The following is an 18,397-nucleotide window of genomic DNA, read 5'->3' as shown; positions in this document are numbered from 1 at the left end:
TCTGGTTTTCAAACCAGACAATATTTATGTCAAATATTCTGGTTGGCAACTAATTTAAAATGGGGGTGTGGGGGAGACCACAATGAAGGCCAAACTAAGCATAGGTACTATGGGATGGGCCATGGGGCCTGTGTCCACCATTTTGTGACCTCTGTTTGGAAGCCTCCTGCCTGCCACTGCTCTGTGGTTCTGCTGTAGGATGGAGGTGGAGTGTCATGCTGGGACCACAGAGCACTAAGCCCCTGCACAGCTCTAATTAATCTTCTTTTCACTCGGTTTCATTAACACATGAATACAGTAGGGAATCAGAGCGACCACAGTCAGTGGGATTGATGCACTTTTACAGAAAGACAGGATGTAAAATAAATGCTCTGCATGAGTGGGGATCTTGACGAAATGGTAGAGCTGCAGTGTGACCAACGAGGCCACGGCACAGAGCAGCCGGAAGCTCAGCTTGTAGCTGTTTTCCCCTCGGCAGCTCCTAAGGAACATCTCTGAGTTGATCGCAAAGCCCAAGCCAAAGAGCACCCCAAGATTCCTCACGAGTCCAGCGAAAGGTGTGGTGTCAATGTGGATCCAGTCAGGGTTGGCACACCATTTCTTGGCTATGGGCAGAGACCACAGCAGGTCAATGTCAAGCAGTCTGAGAAGCAGGTAAAAGCCGAGGGCAAACAGAAAAAGGAAGAGGTTGGTCTTCAGATAGGTGCTCAGGCTGGCGGTTTGGATGCCTGGGGTGTGTTCAAAGGCCTCCGCCACAAGCATGCCTGGGGATTAGAAAGAGACACTGAAGACCACCATGTGCCCTTGAGCCCCTCGGGAATCATTCCTCTCTGTATTAAAGAATTCGCCGTCATGTTCATGATCAAAGGCTTTTAGACATCTAGACCCTATTCATTTTCCAAAGCCCTTTCCCTAGGCAATAGCTAAAATACCTGCCCCATGCTCTTTATACCACCCATGTAAGCACAAGGGAATCTTTTCAGGAGTCTGCGGCACTCGGTGGCAAACACTTGATAGGCAGAGCACTGATCTAGGTGCTTGAAATTAATATTTCAATTGCCAAAGCCAATTAACTAGAGAACCTGTGAAAGGTGTGTGGGGTTGAATGGTGGAAACTCAATCATGGAGAACGCTGCTGCTTCAAGAATACAAAGCAGCTGCTCAATGAAGTCCATGGTCATGTAATAATCACTTCCAGAGTATCGAAGAGAGTGACATGGCGTACAGCCTGGAGGGCCATGATGAAGACCCCAAACAAAGACACAAGCCCCCTGTCTGGGCTGATAGCTTGGGAGTTGGACATAGTGCTAGCCACACTTCAGAGAAACTCCATATCACCGAGATGTTATGTATTCATGCCATCGAATGAGTCCGTGCACATCGTGTACATGGAGAGGTGTACTGAACTGTTTATGCTCCCAGGGCAGCGTTTGATATCAGTGGTTTGACAGAGTTACCTGAGACCAGGGTACTGACTACCAGGGAGAATCTGACGACATAAAACAAATGACACTAACGCTTTCCAATGACACAACTCAAAGTAAGTGATCATATTTACCACCAAATACTCCAAGAATAACTTGATGAGGAAAATGTGTTGCTATGAATACTCTGGAGATGCAGACACTGATTTGAATCAACCAAAAAAGACTCCAAAGAAACGACCAGGTCAGTCTACGATGAAAGAATACATATAAACGTAAAAAGCAAAGAAATTGTATCACTGGTAAAATTAAGGGGGTAACACCGGATGATCTTTCTCAGAGGAATCCATCTAACTGGGACATAACGTTATGATTCTAGAGTTGGTTTTTTTCCCCCAGAATGTTTTCATGTGCTCCATAGGATTTGAAAAGCTTTAACAGAGGTTTCTACATATAGCAATGCCTTAAGCTTAACCAGTGCAATATCCCGAGATTTTAATAAGTGCTATAAAAGGAAGCTAATTTGACATCTTGATCATTATTTTAATGGAGTATGGGGCAATTCAAATTTTGGGGAATTACTAATATCTAGAATGACCTAGAATGGATCATATACATTTTTACTCTCTGTTGTATTTCCTCTTTTCTGTCTCAAGAAAACTCACTGGAGAGGCAGCTACTACTCTGATGAAAATAACACAAGCGTTTCATCAAGGGCAAATTTTCATTGGGTTTAATTTCACAGACGCTCAAGAGTCCCGATTCTTTGTTTTTTTGACATATAGAAAATGAGACTAGGAAATTGACTTAGACATTATATACTTTTGATTAGAAGCAGCAATTTTCAAAAAGCTTACAAAAATAGTGTAGTCCAAGCTCATAATTGTAATAGAGATTTAACAATATTCAGTTATAAGAATGCTTGGAGTTCTGCTGCTGAATGTTTGTTCCTGATAATTGGACCAAATTGGTTATTGAAAAACTAAGAAATAGAAAGAAATGAGACTTTCCAAGAGGAAGTAAACAGAAGTTATCCTTATGGAAGAAGAATAAACAAAGATTTGGTTATATTAAGATAAGGAGTAGGCACTCAATAAATATTGATGGACAAAGGAAATGTTGCAGTTATAAAACCAAAAGGGAATTATAGAATTTTTTTAAAAAAAGAAACAAACATTTCTCAAGGTCTGGAAGATTGAGGAAGAAAGGCACTACAGGGAAAAGGTGAGGCTTATTTAGACTCTCTTTTGAAAACCTGTCCATAGATAGACAATGTTAATTTCTTTAAATTATAGCTTCTGACTTGCTGTTTGGGGTTGGATAACAAACACATTAAGGTGTACAGGTTGTGATCTCATTAGAATAAACTTAGAAAATATACAAATTTCTTTGGTGGTTTCTTATATTGTCCAATACTACTCTAAAAAGTAGAATATGTGATGGATCTTGGAATTTTTTTTTTTAATTTTAGAAGAACTTTTATGTAATGGTATATGTTATAGTATTTTTTAAGAAATTAACTGACAAATCTTATCTTGGTAGCCTAATAATGTATGATTAAAGTGGTGCTCAGAATTGTTTTAATGATAGTTAAGTACTTCAAGAGAAAAGAGAAGGAAATATCCCAATTCCTATAAGAATTATGAATAATCTAATATTAAAATTCCGGGTGTCTTAAACACTATGATTCTACTAACATTAAGTCTACTAAGATTCACATTTAAGTTTGCCTTTAGAATACTTTTAATTAAAAAGGCTGTATAGTCTTTAAAGCTAGAATATATGTTATCGATGTCAAAAACATAGGCTATTCAAAGAAGGAAATATAATTTTTCTAAGCCGATACATTCAAGGGGAATTATGAGTCCCAAACTTCTCGTTAATCTTAGAAAAGGGAATATGCATGCAAAAATACTTCCTTATATAATTTTAGATGACTTATTTATGAGCTACCAAAATGATTATTGTGTTATGGAAATCTAAAGGCACTTCCGGCGAATCATTAATCAATTAAACATTTCCAACCTTATAATGTGGCAACAGCTCTGAGCTAATGAGGGCATTATCTTAAAGCAAACTATTAACTTTCTATTCATTTTGCTTTGTGGCTATGATTGAAGAGAATAAGCACATTTCAACAACTAAAAATATGTCAAAGTAAATTTTTAAAAGGCTTTCTGTATACAAGACTTTCTGTTTGCACATTCCAGTGGTGCAGAAACTTGAGCAAAGCTGACCTGTACAGGTACATGGTCAATGACTTGTCCATCCGACTGACAGTGTAGCTCAGGGCAGCTGTTATCATGACGTACCAGACACACGATGAGCCCATGGCATGGCCAGATGGGCTTCCTGCAACAATAAAGTGCTGATTCATTTGAAAGGTGGTTAATAGAGTATTGGTATCAGAAATAGTAGAATATTAGCCATGAAAGTGACACATAACTCAGGGGAAAAACCACAGGCTACATGTAATGTGTAGAAATAGGTAGAAATAAAAGAAATCGAGTCAAACGGAGCCTCGAAACACTTTCAAGACACATTTTTTCAGATTTTTTCAAGTTCATCACAATGCCAGAAATCAAAATGTTCAAGGCTAATTAAGAACATGGGCTGTTGCACCGAAATCTGCCCCAGCCCTCCATGTCTTTCATGCCTATTTTTGATTGATGAGAAAGTTAAAGTACTTGCATTGGACCCTGAATCAGTTCATTTTCCTCGGGCTGGAAAGTTAGACATCTGAAAGTTATCATTACTATGTTCTGCTTTACCAGCTGACTTACAAAGGACTGCCATGTTCTAGCGGCTACCTCTGGGCCTACCTTGTGCCTGGCCACTGCGACAGGTGTCTTTGTCATTAAATGGATGAGGGAAGCTGTAAAGGGCATCAATCCTGACAGAAGCCTGGCAGCCTTTCTATTTCCAGAATGTCTTTCCCATGCTGCTTGATTAAAAAAAAAAATCATTTGCTTTGATGCTCGCCATGAGTTTTTACCAAGTGGAGATCTATTCAGATTAAGCACCATTCTGTTTTTGAAAAACACTACATTAAACAAAGACAACCTATTCCTTATAGACCAAGTTCTTTTAAAGTTATATCTTATACAGGATTTTTCAGAGCCTATTACATCCTTACATGAGTTGTAAAACTTTAGGGAGTGAAGATAGAATATAATCTCTCTCTCTCTTTTTTTTTTTTCTCTCCAGAAAATGTCTTATGAGGTAGAACACCCTGGGAAGTGCTGAGATAAACCAAAGTAGCATTTCAGTTGTCTCAAAGGTTATGCATCCATCCATCCATCCATCCCACAGTGGTTTCACAAAGATAAAACACACAGCACCCCTGTCCTGATGGGACAGCCTATTAGGGGAGCCATATATATGTGAAGAATTAATTATAGTATGGTGAGATAAATAATATAACAGATGGGTGTATAGTTTTATGGGAGTAAGAAAGAAATTCAGAGAACTCATTAGGAACTTACATATTCAGTATATTAAGTATTAGTTTCAAGATGTCAAATGGCAAGAATTTTTTGCTATGTAACAAACTGTGCTAAGGTACAATATCACACATTCTCATAAATTAAAGTAACATGTAATTTTCATACATATATATGTATTTAAAAACATTTTCATAATCTTATCAACTTTCATAGTATAGATTTTACACTCATACAGAATCTTAACCTATAAAAGGAAGTCCCAAGAAGTCTACTTATACGTTATATAAGCAAGAAAAAAAAAAGATGTTTGAAAGAAAAAAATTCTAAGATTAGGAACAATGTCTACTGGCAATAGTAAAACCAGGAAGTTCTTACCTCATTCATGAGACTCTCAGAAGAGCCATAATAACTTTGAAAGTTGCTCAGCCACAGATAAACCAACATTTCTAGGATTTTAATGCAGTTTGGGAATTTCTTCTAGCTAACTGTTTTTTGTTTGTTTTAGAATCAAACCATTATATTCTTTCAAGAAATAAATGCAAAATATAAAATCATTTGGAAAGTAGTCCCTGATTTACCTTTTTACATATAACAGAATGGTCATTCATAAAACTTCTCGTCTTTTCATTAGCAATTTTTATGCTTATGAACTTTTAGCATCCTCACTCATGACATTTTCTTTAATACCCTATATAATATCATATAGCAGGTAGGTAATAACCACACATTATGACTCTCTGTTGGAATATCTTTAGTAACTCGAGGCTGCTGTAATTGCTTACCTGGACCTGTTTCACATGTAGTGGGGAACTGTTCAAGGCACGGACTCGAGTGGTTTGGGTAAATCTGAGTTTCTTGGACCCACCAGTAAGGCCGATGACCAAACAATATCCTGTATTTAAAGAAATATAAATATGCATACACATTTAAACACACAAATATTGTTAGTGATCTCTCCTATATGAGTCAAGCACAGGGTTGACAGGGAAAGCTCATGATTAAGAAACTTTGGGTTCTGGGACGCCTGGGTGGCTCAGTGGGTTAAGCCACTGCCTTCAGCTCAGGTAATGATCCCAGGGTCCTAGGATCGAGTCCCACATCGGGCTCCTTGCTCAGCGGGAGTCTGCTTCTCTCTTTGCCTCTGCCTGCTTGTGTTCTCCCCCCCTCTCTCTATGACAAATAAATAAATCTTAAAAAAAAAAAAGAAACTTTGGGTTCTGGTATGTCTATTATTAAAGAGGATGACATAGTCACTTGGCGTTTTTGGCATCCTAGTCTCCAATAAAAAGAGGGACTTTTTTCCTTGTAGGGAAACTTCTGTGGGTGCTTTTTATTTTTAGACTAGGGATATCCAAATGGTTCCTAGAATTATCAATCCTTTAATTATGGTGCTGCTCATTTAATTAACTTCTTATTTAATCACAGCATATGTTTTACAGGGTTTGGAATTTACTGATAAGCCAGATAAAGTATACATTTCTATGCTTTCTGTAAGTTCGATTTATGAATAGGTGTTTCAAGTTAACTGACATATTTGAAAGATTTTCCAAGTAAAACTACACACATCTGAAATATGATCATTAAGCCAAAGCTACACATTTAAGAACAAACTTTATGCAAAATAAAACAAATAGAAGGCTTACCATTTAAAAATGAGGTTGAACCAATCCCCAATGACTGCCACCCATATCATCTTGGTTCCAACTGTCTGATTAAGTTGAAACCAAAGTGGAAAATAAATAGAAAAGATATTACGGGGATCGCCAACGTTGGACATAAAATTTAGAAAATTGTAGTAAGCTCGATAGTCTTTCTGCAAATGCTGAATAGCGAGCACTCCATTCTTATGAAGGAAATCCATCTTGAAAGAGAGTCAGTTCTAAACACAGAGCAATTGAAGCTGAACTGCCCTGAGTGCCGCTGTTTTTATATACTACGGTCATGACAGGTCTGGCCATTACCACAACATGTGATGCTGACCATCTGTGAGAAGGCACGTCAGCCCTCCTCTGCCGGAAAGCTCATCTGTTGATGATTTTAACTGGTGCCAAAGAGGTGAAGTACATGCTGATCTGTGGCAAGTCAAGGGGAAATTTGGGTAGAGACACAGTGAATTTCTTATGCAGCCTCCCTTTTGTGTTCACAGTTGGCTCATGTTTGCTTGAAATTTTTTGCACACTTCATTTCCTTCAAGGGCAGAGACATTGGCAATTTCTATGCTTGGCTAGAAGACTACACAAATAATTACTGCATGTCAAATAGCCCTTAAAGCCATGCATTAAAATAGACTGTGGCTTTTTGACTATTTTATTGGGTCTTTGAGGAAAATGGATGAGTAAACATCTGGGCATGAAAAATTTATGTGATATGACAGGTTATTTTCTGAATGCAGACTTTCAAATAAAAATATTTTGATATTTCTTTATTAGCAGAGAGAATGATATGACATATGGAACAGAGAAGGAAATACGTGAAATATATGAAATCTGCCAGGAAATCTATTTTTTTGACTGAAAGGCAGGAATGAAGACACAGAGGTCACTTGGGTAATAGAACTGTGTTAGGAATGAGTCATATTTTTATGGACAAGAGAATACAATTGAGAACACCAGGGAATCACTCACGTGACAGGAAGACAAAAATCAGCTTTAAAAGGCTTTTCCCCGATCGGGAAAATGTTTTGTTGAAAACAGAGCGTTCAGCAGAAATATGAGAGAAGCACCCAAACAAACCTGTAGATTGGGAATAAACAGAAGGGCAGCTCAGAGAGACCCAGGGTCCAAGTCAGCAGTGAGGTGCTGGAGTTAGAGGACCAAGTGTGCAACGCTTCAAGGGTCCCTGAAAAGCAATGAAGTCCCACGCAGTAGCAGAGGGGGAAGGTAGGTCAAGTGTTTGTTCTCCTGCCATTCACATCCCTGTCTTCTCTCATCGTGGCCTCTCCATGAGGAACTTTCTTCACAGGCTACAAACGGCCCCTTGGATTTCTCTTGGTGTCCTGCCCTATCATTTAACAGCACCATAGTCATGGGAATCCAATGTCCATAAGCACTTTCCTAGTCTCTGCTGCCACCCCTGGAGAAAATGCTTTGACTGCCCATTAAAATCTTTTTGGATTTTTTTTTTTTTAATGCCATATCTTTGTCCTACCCCAGACAAAATCAGTTTCTGGTGATGGGACCCAAAGCATTGGTAATTTAAAAAATACTTTCCAAGTGATTCCAGTGTGCAGCTGGGGTTGAGAATCATTATTATAAAGAAATGTGTACATTATCTGTTCTCCTTTCAGCCTTAAGCTCCTCCCCCTGCCCAAAGTCAACCTGAAAGAAGCTTCAATGACGTTGAATATGTAAATTACTATATGTAACAGGATTTTCCTGTTCCACTCAGTTTTCACACCGGCTGATGTATCTTCTCAAGACTTCGGAGAATCTAGAATGAAAGAACCCTAATCTACTGAGAGATTATTATACAACTGGTAACAGTTGTATACAATCTTGATACTGCGGTCAAGAAGAGGTGAAACAATGGTGACAACTTTCTGAAATGCGTGTCTCGTAAAGAAGGGCATACTGAGGGCAACCTCCCTCACCTAGTTTTTTTGGGTACTCATCTGGAAGGAAGTTAAAATAAAATGGTTTCTGTGGTGAGAACTCTGGTTTGACAGTCGAAGTGGGATGGCAAGTGGCACCAGGTCATTTTTCAGAAAGTGACTTTATTTTCTTATTTTTATTTTGTTATTTTATTTTATTTATATGAGAGAGAGAGGACAAGGGAGCATGAGCGGGGGGGGGGGGGGGCGGAGGGACAAAAGGCAGAGGAGAGGGAGAGGTAGACTCCCTGTTGAGTGTGGAGCCTGACTTAAGACTCCATCCAAGGACACTGAGATCATGACCTGAGCCAGAGGCAGCCACTTAACCAACTGAGCCACCCAGGCGCCCCCCAGAAAGTGACTTTAAATGGCTACCAGGAAATGAATATTGATCTCTATTCACAGTGAGAAACTTACCAGTCTCCTTTATCATTCTGATCATTTCAGTGGGAGGAGAACCAGGAAGAAGTCAGCCAGCACTGGGTCTCTGCACAGGCAGGGTTTTGCTTTTCCCCCAGGTGGCCCAGAATTACACCCTTGGTTCTCCCACTAGTGTGCTCATCTGATCTGAATGATTTATATGTTGGGATAAAATCAAATGTGCTGAAAACTCTGTTTTGGTTTAGAAGCCTTGCATTCGTGCTCTTCCAATTATTTGCCTTCAAAAATACTCCCTCCCATTATCCACTTTTAACGTTACAGTAGTTCAGTAATCCTCATTTTAGTGATGGAGAAATGTGTTAGCAACCAGGCGTGGGGCATTTCTTTCATGTAAGATCTCTGTTTAGAGACTAAATTTTATTTCCAGACCAATGCTGCTTCTTAGTCTAGGCTGTGTCTTGGTTGTTCAAAGTCATTGGTGAGATTTTAAACAGTGGTAAAATGAATAAAAACTAATGTTATGACCAGTTTGTTTTAAATGTTTTCAACTACCCAGACTCATAATTCACTGGTATCGCCGTTCTAACTGTGAAGCTTTTCTGTGTAGTCCTGAGAGAAAATTGGTTGACACAGAAGCACATCTGGCCAGCTGCCAGAGCACGAGGAGAACTTCATAGATACAATCACCACTTTGAACTTCTCTTGGATGGCGTATCCCGTCATTGGACAGGAGAGACACTGTTGTTATGGGGATTCAGGGGCTACTGTTACCTTCCCAGTCTCTGACATCTTCTCTGAAGGAAGTATCAAGTAGCACTCAGATGCACACCTCACAGCTTATTGCCATCCTCTGCTGATAGCCTGGCAACCCAGCAGACATCTTCTTCTCTGGGACAGACAAGTATGCAAATAAGGAAAGCCACTCAAATGAGAACAGACAGGGACTATTTATTCTGAGTTTGCAAGAGTCAGCTACCATCACTTGCATCTGACAAAGATTCAGAAGCAGGCAGGGAGTAGAAAAGCTTTACTGTATAGTGGGACCAAAGAAGGCCTCAGGTATGCTCTGATTAGAGGTTGTTGGCACAGGCAAGCTGGAGATGAGTTAACCAGAAGCTGCACACTTCATGTGATTGGTTTGGGGAGCCTACTTAGCTTTTACTGGTTGGTCCTAAATAAGAAGCTGGGGCAAAAAACAGGGAAGCTGGCAGTCATTGACCAAATCCTGACCTTTCTGGGCAGATTGCTTCAGAGGTTTTGGGTCAGAATTCTCTTGTCATATTTGGGCTGGCCATTGTCCATTTGAAAATTCAGTCTGTCACAAAACAAACTGAATAAATATGCATCAGAAGTAGTTGCTGTGGCATCCCAAGAAGAAATAAGGGAATCCCTTGTCTATCCTATAATTCTATAATTCTTTTTTTTTAAAGATTTATTTATTTATTTGACAGACGGAGATCACAAGTAGGCAGAGAGGCAGGCTGAGAGAGAGGAGGAAGCAGGCTCCCTGCTGAGCAGAGAGCCCGATGTGGGGCTTGATCCCAGGACACTGGGATCATGACCCGAGCTGAAGACAGAGGCTTTAACCCACTGAGCCAGCCAGGCGCCCCTAGAATTCTTTTTATTCATTGAGTCAAAAAAAGCATAGACTTGCTTACCAAAGATAAATGAATTTTTCAGGTATGCTCTACTCTGTACGAGGCATTAGCCTTGACTAATCAGAGTCTATGCTTCTGGTTTTTTTTTTTTTTGTTTTGCATATTCAGGTTCTATAATTCCCATAATCTCTTTAATGAGCCATGAGGAAGGACATAACTCCTCTTTATTCTTTTTCTGAGAAGTGTTTAAGCTACATATTTCATATTTCATCATATTCATTTTCTTCTGAAATGTCTTGTCCCTAAACCAGAGTGTGAATGATTTCAAATACATTTTGTATTTGAATTAAAAATTCAACTTCATGCTCATTCAGTGCCTCAGAGTCTGTGGATCATGATGAATTTAGCTGCACGTTAATTTTTCATCTAGGATAGTTAGAGAGACCGATCCTCTCCTGAGGATTATCTAGTTCTATAGACTGTGGTATAATTAACTGAAGTAAAAGCACCTTGATTTCTTTTGCCTTTTAACAGGATCTGTTCAGTCTTTTTATTCCCTGGAGTTCATCATTTTCAGTCTTTTCATAGCTCAGCTTATATGTACTTCCTTAGAGATCTCTTGCCAGTATCCTTGCCATTCCTTGGACAGTGCTTTCTCTCAAACATTCTTTTCTTGTAAGGGATTATATTAGTCCGTTGGAACGGACACAGAAAGCACACGACTGGATGGTTTAAACAACAGAAATTTATTTTATCACAGTTCTGGAAGCTGCAAGTCTTAAACAGGTGTCCACAGGAATCGCTTCTTCTGAAGTCTCTCTCCTTGGGTTGTAGGTGACCATTTTCTTTCTGTGTCTTCACATGGTCATCCTTGTGTTGGGATGTCCACCAGTCATACTGGGTTAGGTCCCATTCTAATGACCTCATTTTACTTTCGTTAACTCTTTAACTATCTCTATAGTCACATTATGAAGTACTAGGGGTTAGGACTTCAATATACAAGTGTTGGGGGATGAAATTCAGCCCATACCAGGGGTTGACTTACAATTTGTAATTGTATATTTGATTTGAGCTTATGTGTTGAGTCTCTCTTTCCAGCACATAGCACAAGCTCCATAAAATAAGGGATCATGTTTTGCTTTGTGTACTAGCTACCGCATAGACCCCAGGACAAGCCCATGCTGGGGTTGATTTCCCAGGAAGCTTACATGCACCCCTCCTCTGGCAGGTTATTGCTGGGAGCTGCTGGGAGTTGTACAGCGTATTAATAATTTTATATTCTTTTTTTATTAAAGAGAGGCCCTGATATTAAAAGAGCTTTACCTCTCACAAAACCTGGACCTGCACCTGGGCCTTTTCTCATTATTCAATAAATATCTCTTGAATTAATGAATGAATTATCAAACAGAACTTTATATGAGTGCTAACTTATATAGAGAGACTTTAAAAAGGTTTTTTATTCAGTTAGTTGAAACTCAGATGCATTTTTCCCACAAAGATGCTATAAAATGGCTGGGTCAAGGATGCTTCTTTAAGATGGAGAAAATTTGGGGCACCTGGGTGGCTCAGTGGGTTAAGATGGAGAAAAGTATATATAATGTTTATCTAAGAAAAAAGTAATATGCTTATGTTTGAAGAGAATAGAAGAATAAATAATCATAAAATGTTCTCCACAAAGAAAAGAAGGGGATAGAGTGAAGAGAATGAGAAAAGCCAGACTTCGTTAAATATACTTGTTTTCTAGACTTGACTTTGAAACCATGTAAATATTTTACATAATTATAAAACTAAATTAAATTTAAAGAGCATTTAATATAAAATTTTAATATAAAACTATAAAAAATAATATAAAACTCAGCTGCCATCAGAGTTGCTATGGTTTGGGGTAAGGATGCTCTCTAGTACTTACTTATCCCATGTGGGTCACAGCAAGAGAGAAAGGGAATTGGTTCTTTTTTGGTACTAATAATCTTCACATAGAGTTTTTAACAGAGTCTGCCTCAATCACTGAGTTATTTCAAAGTCAAAGTTGTTAGGATTAAGGTCTGTCCCAAATCAGTTCACCAAATGATGGAACAAACCTTTCTCTAAGCTATGCAGCCCAAGATCCAAAAAAGGGTAGATCTATCTACCTCTATTCTTCACCTTTGAGGTTGTCTTTCTCAAAGTGTGGTCTGTGGACCACCTGTTTCCTGCCACAGCATATAGATTCCCAGGCCCACTCCAGACTATGGAAACAGACTCTTTGGGATGGAGGTCCGGAAACGTACATTTTAGTAAGCTTTCTATGGGGTTCTTACACACATCAAATTATAGAAACTCCATCTTAATTTGTCTCTGAATGAAAGATAAGTGATGATACAGGGTGTCATACCCCTCCTGTGTATCCTGTTTTTAGCTGACCCTTTGTTATACTACTTTCACAACTTCTACCCTAGGGCATTTTTTCTTAGCTCCCTTATTTGAGGTCTGTACTATTGCCCCTTCTTCCCCACGGATGCAGATTTGGTGTGTTTTTGTTTCCCTTCTTTGGAATCTCCTTTCCATTCTCCCCACTCCCCTTTATTAAGGCCCAAAGTAAACACTCAAAATAGTAGCTCTAATTAACATTCGTTATTCTTACTTTGCCAAATAGTTTGTAAAAGCGGAGTTGCCCTCTTGTCATGAGATTCTTGAACAGAGTAGAAGTAGGGCAAAGTGGTAACATTTTAGTCTTCACACTCCAATATTGTTACTTCTCCTCTGAACTCTGACATCTCTGCCCCTTCTTCTCTTCCTTCCTTTTCTTTCTCCTTCCTTTCTCCCCCCTTCCCTCTATCCACCTTTGTCTTGCTAAATCCATCCTCTCTCTTTTTTACGCTAAACACTTACCCGAGTTCAGTCTTTGAATTGGTCACAAACTTCAACCTTCCCTAGTACCCTAAGAGCAAAGATAACTTCAAGACAGCAGAGCCAAATCTGAACGTTTCACCGCTGCTTCCGAGAATCAAGCCAGATGTCCACCTCATAATGAGAGTCTTCAGAAAATGGCACAAGCCCCATGCTCTTCAGGATCAAGACTTTTTCTTCCCACTGTGGTCGGACTCTCCATTTAATTCCTCCAAGTTCTGTTCAAGGACTAGAACTCTGCCATGCCAGGTAAAGCACTTTTGAGTGGAAGAAATCTTTAAGAGTGTGTGATTTGGTTCTAATATTAGCTGAATCTCTTTGACCACTAGGCCAAGACCCAAAATGGACATCATCAAACTTTCTGTAATCGTATGCAAAATATTAGTGCACATTCCTTGGAAGAAGGCCACAGCTTTCACAAGATTCTTACTGGAATCTCTGACCCAAGTGAGGTAAGTACAGCCTAAGGTTCACTGGAATCCTATCTAATTTCCGTGGTGCCTACACCCTGGATCTTTTCATTTCCTGTTTCTTCAGAGTACTCCAATCTGCCTAGGATGATTTGCTTGTCTGAATGACTTCCTTCCTCTTAATGACTTTTTAAAACTCTTTTCATACTATAGCCAGTCTCAAAACTGTGTACTCTTGCCCTCTTTTCAGTTAATTCCAATAGTTGAATAATTTCAGTTCTTTCCAAAACTTTCTCACTCTGATTCATTTAGGTTTTTCCTGGGGTTTTGATTGGCAGTAAATCCTGCCTGTTTTACTTAGATTGCAACCTGTAGGACAGAGGCTAGAATTTTTTTAATATGCTCCACATGCCAAATATATAACCGCAAGATATATTCTTATCATAAGCTGAACCATTCATCTCTGAGGTATAGTGCTCTCTGCAACTCAACATCATTCAGAGGTATATGACTTTAGCTTGTGTTGCTGGTGCAGTGGTAGTAAACAAAACCATATTTTGAAGGTATTGACCTTTATGTCTTTGTGCATGGTCATTATCCTTTCACAACAAGCTTATCTGCCTGCTGTAAAATAACTTGTATCTGTAAAATAACTTGTATTGTATTTGAATCTCTCCAATGTCACTGTGTAATGTAAAATGGATTTACTTCAGACTGAGTTGAGACCTTAGTGACTTTTAGAAAATAATTACTTCCGTTCCAGCTAGGATTCTGGGAATACTGGCATTCCATGATGACAGTATTTGAAGTGACCCGGTTGTTGATCTCCTAGGTACCCCTCCACTTGTCTCATTATTCATTCTTCTCTAGAAATGATCATGAACTATACATTCATAAACTTTTCCTTGGATCACCAAAGGACCCAACAGAGCGGCCCATTGGGCAGTACTATTCATTTTCTTCATACTACAGTTAAGACACTTTGCACCTGGGTTCCTATTTATAGATGGCCCAAAGAATACCTACTGTATGTATTCCCAAATTTTACTGTACATTGGAATCTTTATTACTATATAGAATGTCTTTTGTGTATTTGGAAAATGTGCACTTTCTTTTCTTTGAAGTGCTGATGTCCTTCATAGTTTTTATTTTAACGATTTTGAGGTATAAATGAGCAATGTCAGGGATAATTTATATATCATAAAATTCACCATTGTAAATGTACAATTCAGTTATTTCTAGTAAATTTATAGAGTTGTGCAACCATCACCACAAACCAGTTTAGAATGTCTCCATCCCTGTGGGATGTTCCCTTGTGCCCTCATGCAGTTAATATTTGCTTCCACTCCCAGCTCCAAGCAAAGACTGAACTGTCTCTGTGGATTTTTCTTATTTGGCTACTTTATGCAAAGGATATTTTATGCAATGGGAGTTATATAATATGTAGCCTTTTGTCTCTGACTTAATAATGTTCTTGAGTATTTTTAATACTCAAAATAATTATGTTTTGAGTATTTTTTCAGGAATAAATGCTTCTTGGTTCCTTGTAAGCTTTTGAGTTATTTCCAGGACATTGAAATGGTTGTTTTTGATATTTTTGTCCAGTTCTATAGTTGCTTTTTGGGGAAAGGATTTGGTGACTTCTTCACTCCACCACGCTGAAGGTCCTAGCCCCTTTTTAAATTTTAGGGAGGAAACGAAAGCCTCCAGGTAAAATCTGACACTAAATGTTGACTCCACTTTGGATATACTGTGCTTGATCATAGCAATTATCCTAAGGGACATTTTCTTGAATCATCTTTTCCCATCACTCCTGACATAGGCCATTCAGAGATCTAGAGAATTTAAAGTTTTTGTTCAAGAGTCTTTCGAATTTAAGCATTTTCTATTACCTGTTCTTAGCCTGGAATCTGCCCAAAGAACTTTCCTCTTCCAAAGAACTCATCAGAACTTTTTATCGTTTTTAATTTTCTCAATGAACAGATATTGCAAGTACAAGTACTAGCTAGATTTGAGGAGTTCAGTATAAATGCATATGTCATAAAGGGATCCTTATATCCAGGAAAGTGCAAAATTTTTAATCTTAACCATAACATTGCTTGGTATCATTTTAATAATGAATCGATATAGTGAATAGTGAATCAATTTCATTTACTTGGAGTTCTTGAGTTTTGCCCCCAAGATGGAAAGTATCTACTCAGCAAAGGTATGTGCCATAGAGGGCACTTACTTTTCTTCTTGTACCCCTTGATCCTTCATCCATTGGAGAGAGAATCAAGCTTTCAGGGAAGGAGCAATGTAGTTTTCAGTCAGTCTGACCAAGGCTCCTGTAACCATGACCCAGAAACACCCAGACAGGAAATATGCCTACTTCTTACTTCCTACACCCCCACCCCCTGACCCTTCACCGTAGGTTGCAGACCATATATCCCAGGGATTATAGTGGCCCTCTCAATACATGGCACATAATAGACATCCCAAAGTTCCTGGTTGGGTTGAAATGAAAAGCAGGTATGTATGATGATAGTGATGATGGTTTTGTTGTATGGAGTTGTGATGGGGGAAGCTCTGCTTTTCTCTTTTTAAAGCCAAGGAAGCTGTGCTGAGCAGAAAGAAAAATTGGTTGTTTCTAGCTATGATTGGTGGAATAGAGAGAAACCATTCACCTTTTCTTCTAGAGAGGAGCATTTTGACAAATGACACAGAAGTTTCTCCTTCATTTCTTGGTTGGGGATGAGAAAGAATAAAGAAAGCCCTGAGAAAGAATAAAAGACAATGGACACCCAGGGACTACCTTAAAGTCTGCACATCAGTGGGAAAACCACTGCCCCAGTCCAAGGTCCGTACATAATTCATCAAGCTGATGGTCCAGTCAGCACCCCTCCATGAATCTTGTTAAGTGCTGTATTCACTAATCTGGATCAATGAAAACCCTAGAAATGAGTACCATTATTCATTCAGCTCAAGTTCTGAGATGCCAATAGATACAATTTTGGTTTAAGATAAATATGATGAGAAATTAGAAGTCCTTGGATAAGTATCTGTGAAATGAAAGGAGCTATTACAGAAAACTGTATGTTTTAGATTAGTAATAATAGTCCCTAGGATGGAAATTGACTTATGTTGTGATGTATTAAATGTTGATAATGATTTGTCCTGATTTTGTTGGTTTAAATTAGCTCTAGGGATAAAGTGTCCAATATCAGATACCCCTGAGCATGTTATTTACACCTATGTTTTATTGTTGGTGTTTGAATCCTTAATGGTAATGAAAGAAAATAGTAGTAAAGACCTTTCAGCCTATAATCATTTGTGTATTTTCACAAACACACCATGGTCAGAGATGAAAATAATAATTTTTATTCCATAGTATGAGACATTTATATTTTCATTCTTTAAAGTGTATTTCCTCTGTGTTCTTTTCCTATTTTTTTCTTTCATCCTCAGCTTTATCAAGAAGGATGCAAATAGTGAATCAATTTCATTTACTTGGAGTTCATGACCAGTACATCCTCCCTACATCTTGTCCATCCTCTTTAGAAAGTTCAAGTTGAATCATTTGTGCCTCTTTCTGGTCTTCAAGGAACATAGTAGATGATTTATTAGAGTTCTAGCTCCTTCCAGTTTGAAGTTCTGCAAGATGGCAATGTATCATTCTAGTAGGACCCCCAAAATATTGTTAGAGAAGCTGGAAGAGTAGAAAAGAAGAGATCTTCTGTAAACCATAAGAATCTATTCTGAGGCTTATCTGGATGTTTCCACCCAGTAATAATTGGAGTCAACTTAGCAGGAGTAATCTGCTAAAGAAGGCAAAAAAATGAATCAGCTGAAAAATGTTCATCTTTGTCTAAGAGGTATAGTTGTAGCCTTGTGTCAGTGGTGAATATCTCACAGTCTTGCTAATAAACTTTTCTTCCATTTTGCTCATAGATCAGTTGTGCTTTGCCAGATTCTATCAGGAATGCATTAGAGAGATGGCCCAAGCATTATTCCAAGCTTGGGAAATAATTTATTATCTTGAACTAGTAATGGCTTGAAGAAATTACTGGAAATGTTTTCAGACTACTGTTTGAAATTTAGTATCCATTATATTGAAACTAAAGTTGTTATATTTGTGCAATATTGGCAAATTATTAAATGGATAATGCTAAATAACCACACCTAACTAAGCTAATTCAACTTGAATTGAGTGGAAGGAATATATTCTATACTTTTCCAGACATAGCAGAATGCATGTTTCCTTAAGGTCAGAATTCAACAAGTAGTGTGATTGTCTTGTAATGGGAGATATATGCATTCCTTAGCTAAAGTGAGTATTCAATTGCAAGAATTTCTCTTATTTCTTTACCAACTTGGATTTTGTTCTAAGAAAGAATATGTGTTTTAATATGACAGTCTATTGCATAGGAAATAGGTGGGATATAAAATCATAAAAACAAGAAACCATTTTGAGTACTTAGAGGGACCTCTTCTAAGGTATTTACATTTATTACCTCTTTTAGTCTTCAGATTTGGTATATGAAGGAAGAAAGTGTTATTATTATTGTTACTTTCACTCTACAGATGAGGAAACTAAGGTCCTATAGGCCAAGTAACTTACCCAACATCAAACTTAGTAAATGATGGAGCCTGGATTTCAAACTCAGGCAGTCTTACTGGA

The 18,397-nt window shown here is 38.4% G+C and overlaps 1 protein-coding gene across 1 annotated transcript; it reads right to left on the bottom strand.

Moving 5' to 3' along the window:
- Positions 1-252: 252 nt before the first annotated feature.
- G6PC2 (glucose-6-phosphatase catalytic subunit 2) lies at positions 253-6,731 on the bottom strand. The gene is made up of 5 exons (XM_046019828.1): positions 6,514-6,731; positions 5,653-5,762; positions 3,662-3,776; positions 1,559-1,674; positions 253-764 (listed from the first exon to the last, which is right to left on the bottom strand). Exons 1-5 carry the CDS (start codon positions 6,729-6,731, stop codon positions 253-255), a joined length of 1,071 nt encoding a protein of 356 aa, XP_045875784.1.
- Between the last annotated feature and the right edge of the window lie 11,666 nt (positions 6,732-18,397).

Source organism: Meles meles, chromosome 9 (genome assembly GCF_922984935.1).
Source record: "Meles meles chromosome 9, mMelMel3.1 paternal haplotype, whole genome shotgun sequence".
Lineage (NCBI taxonomy): Eukaryota > Metazoa > Chordata > Mammalia > Carnivora > Mustelidae > Meles > Meles meles.
The sequence above is the reverse complement of the archived record's forward strand: the minus strand, read 5'-3'. Positions and strand labels throughout refer to the sequence as shown.

Excerpts from the sequence above, each read along its gene's own strand:
- G6PC2 (XM_046019828.1), bottom strand. The coding sequence starts at position 6,731 with ATGGATTTCCTTCATAAGAATGGAGTGCTCGCTATTCAGCATTTGCAG. Across the intron at positions 3,777-5,652 it reads TACATGTGAAACAGGTCCAG|GAAGCCCATCTGGCCATGCC; the intron begins GTAAGCAATTAC and ends TTATTGTTGCAG. Across the intron at positions 765-1,558 it reads TATTCTTGGAGTATTTGGTG|GCATGCTTGTGGCGGAGGCC; the intron begins GTAAATATGATC and ends TCTAATCCCCAG.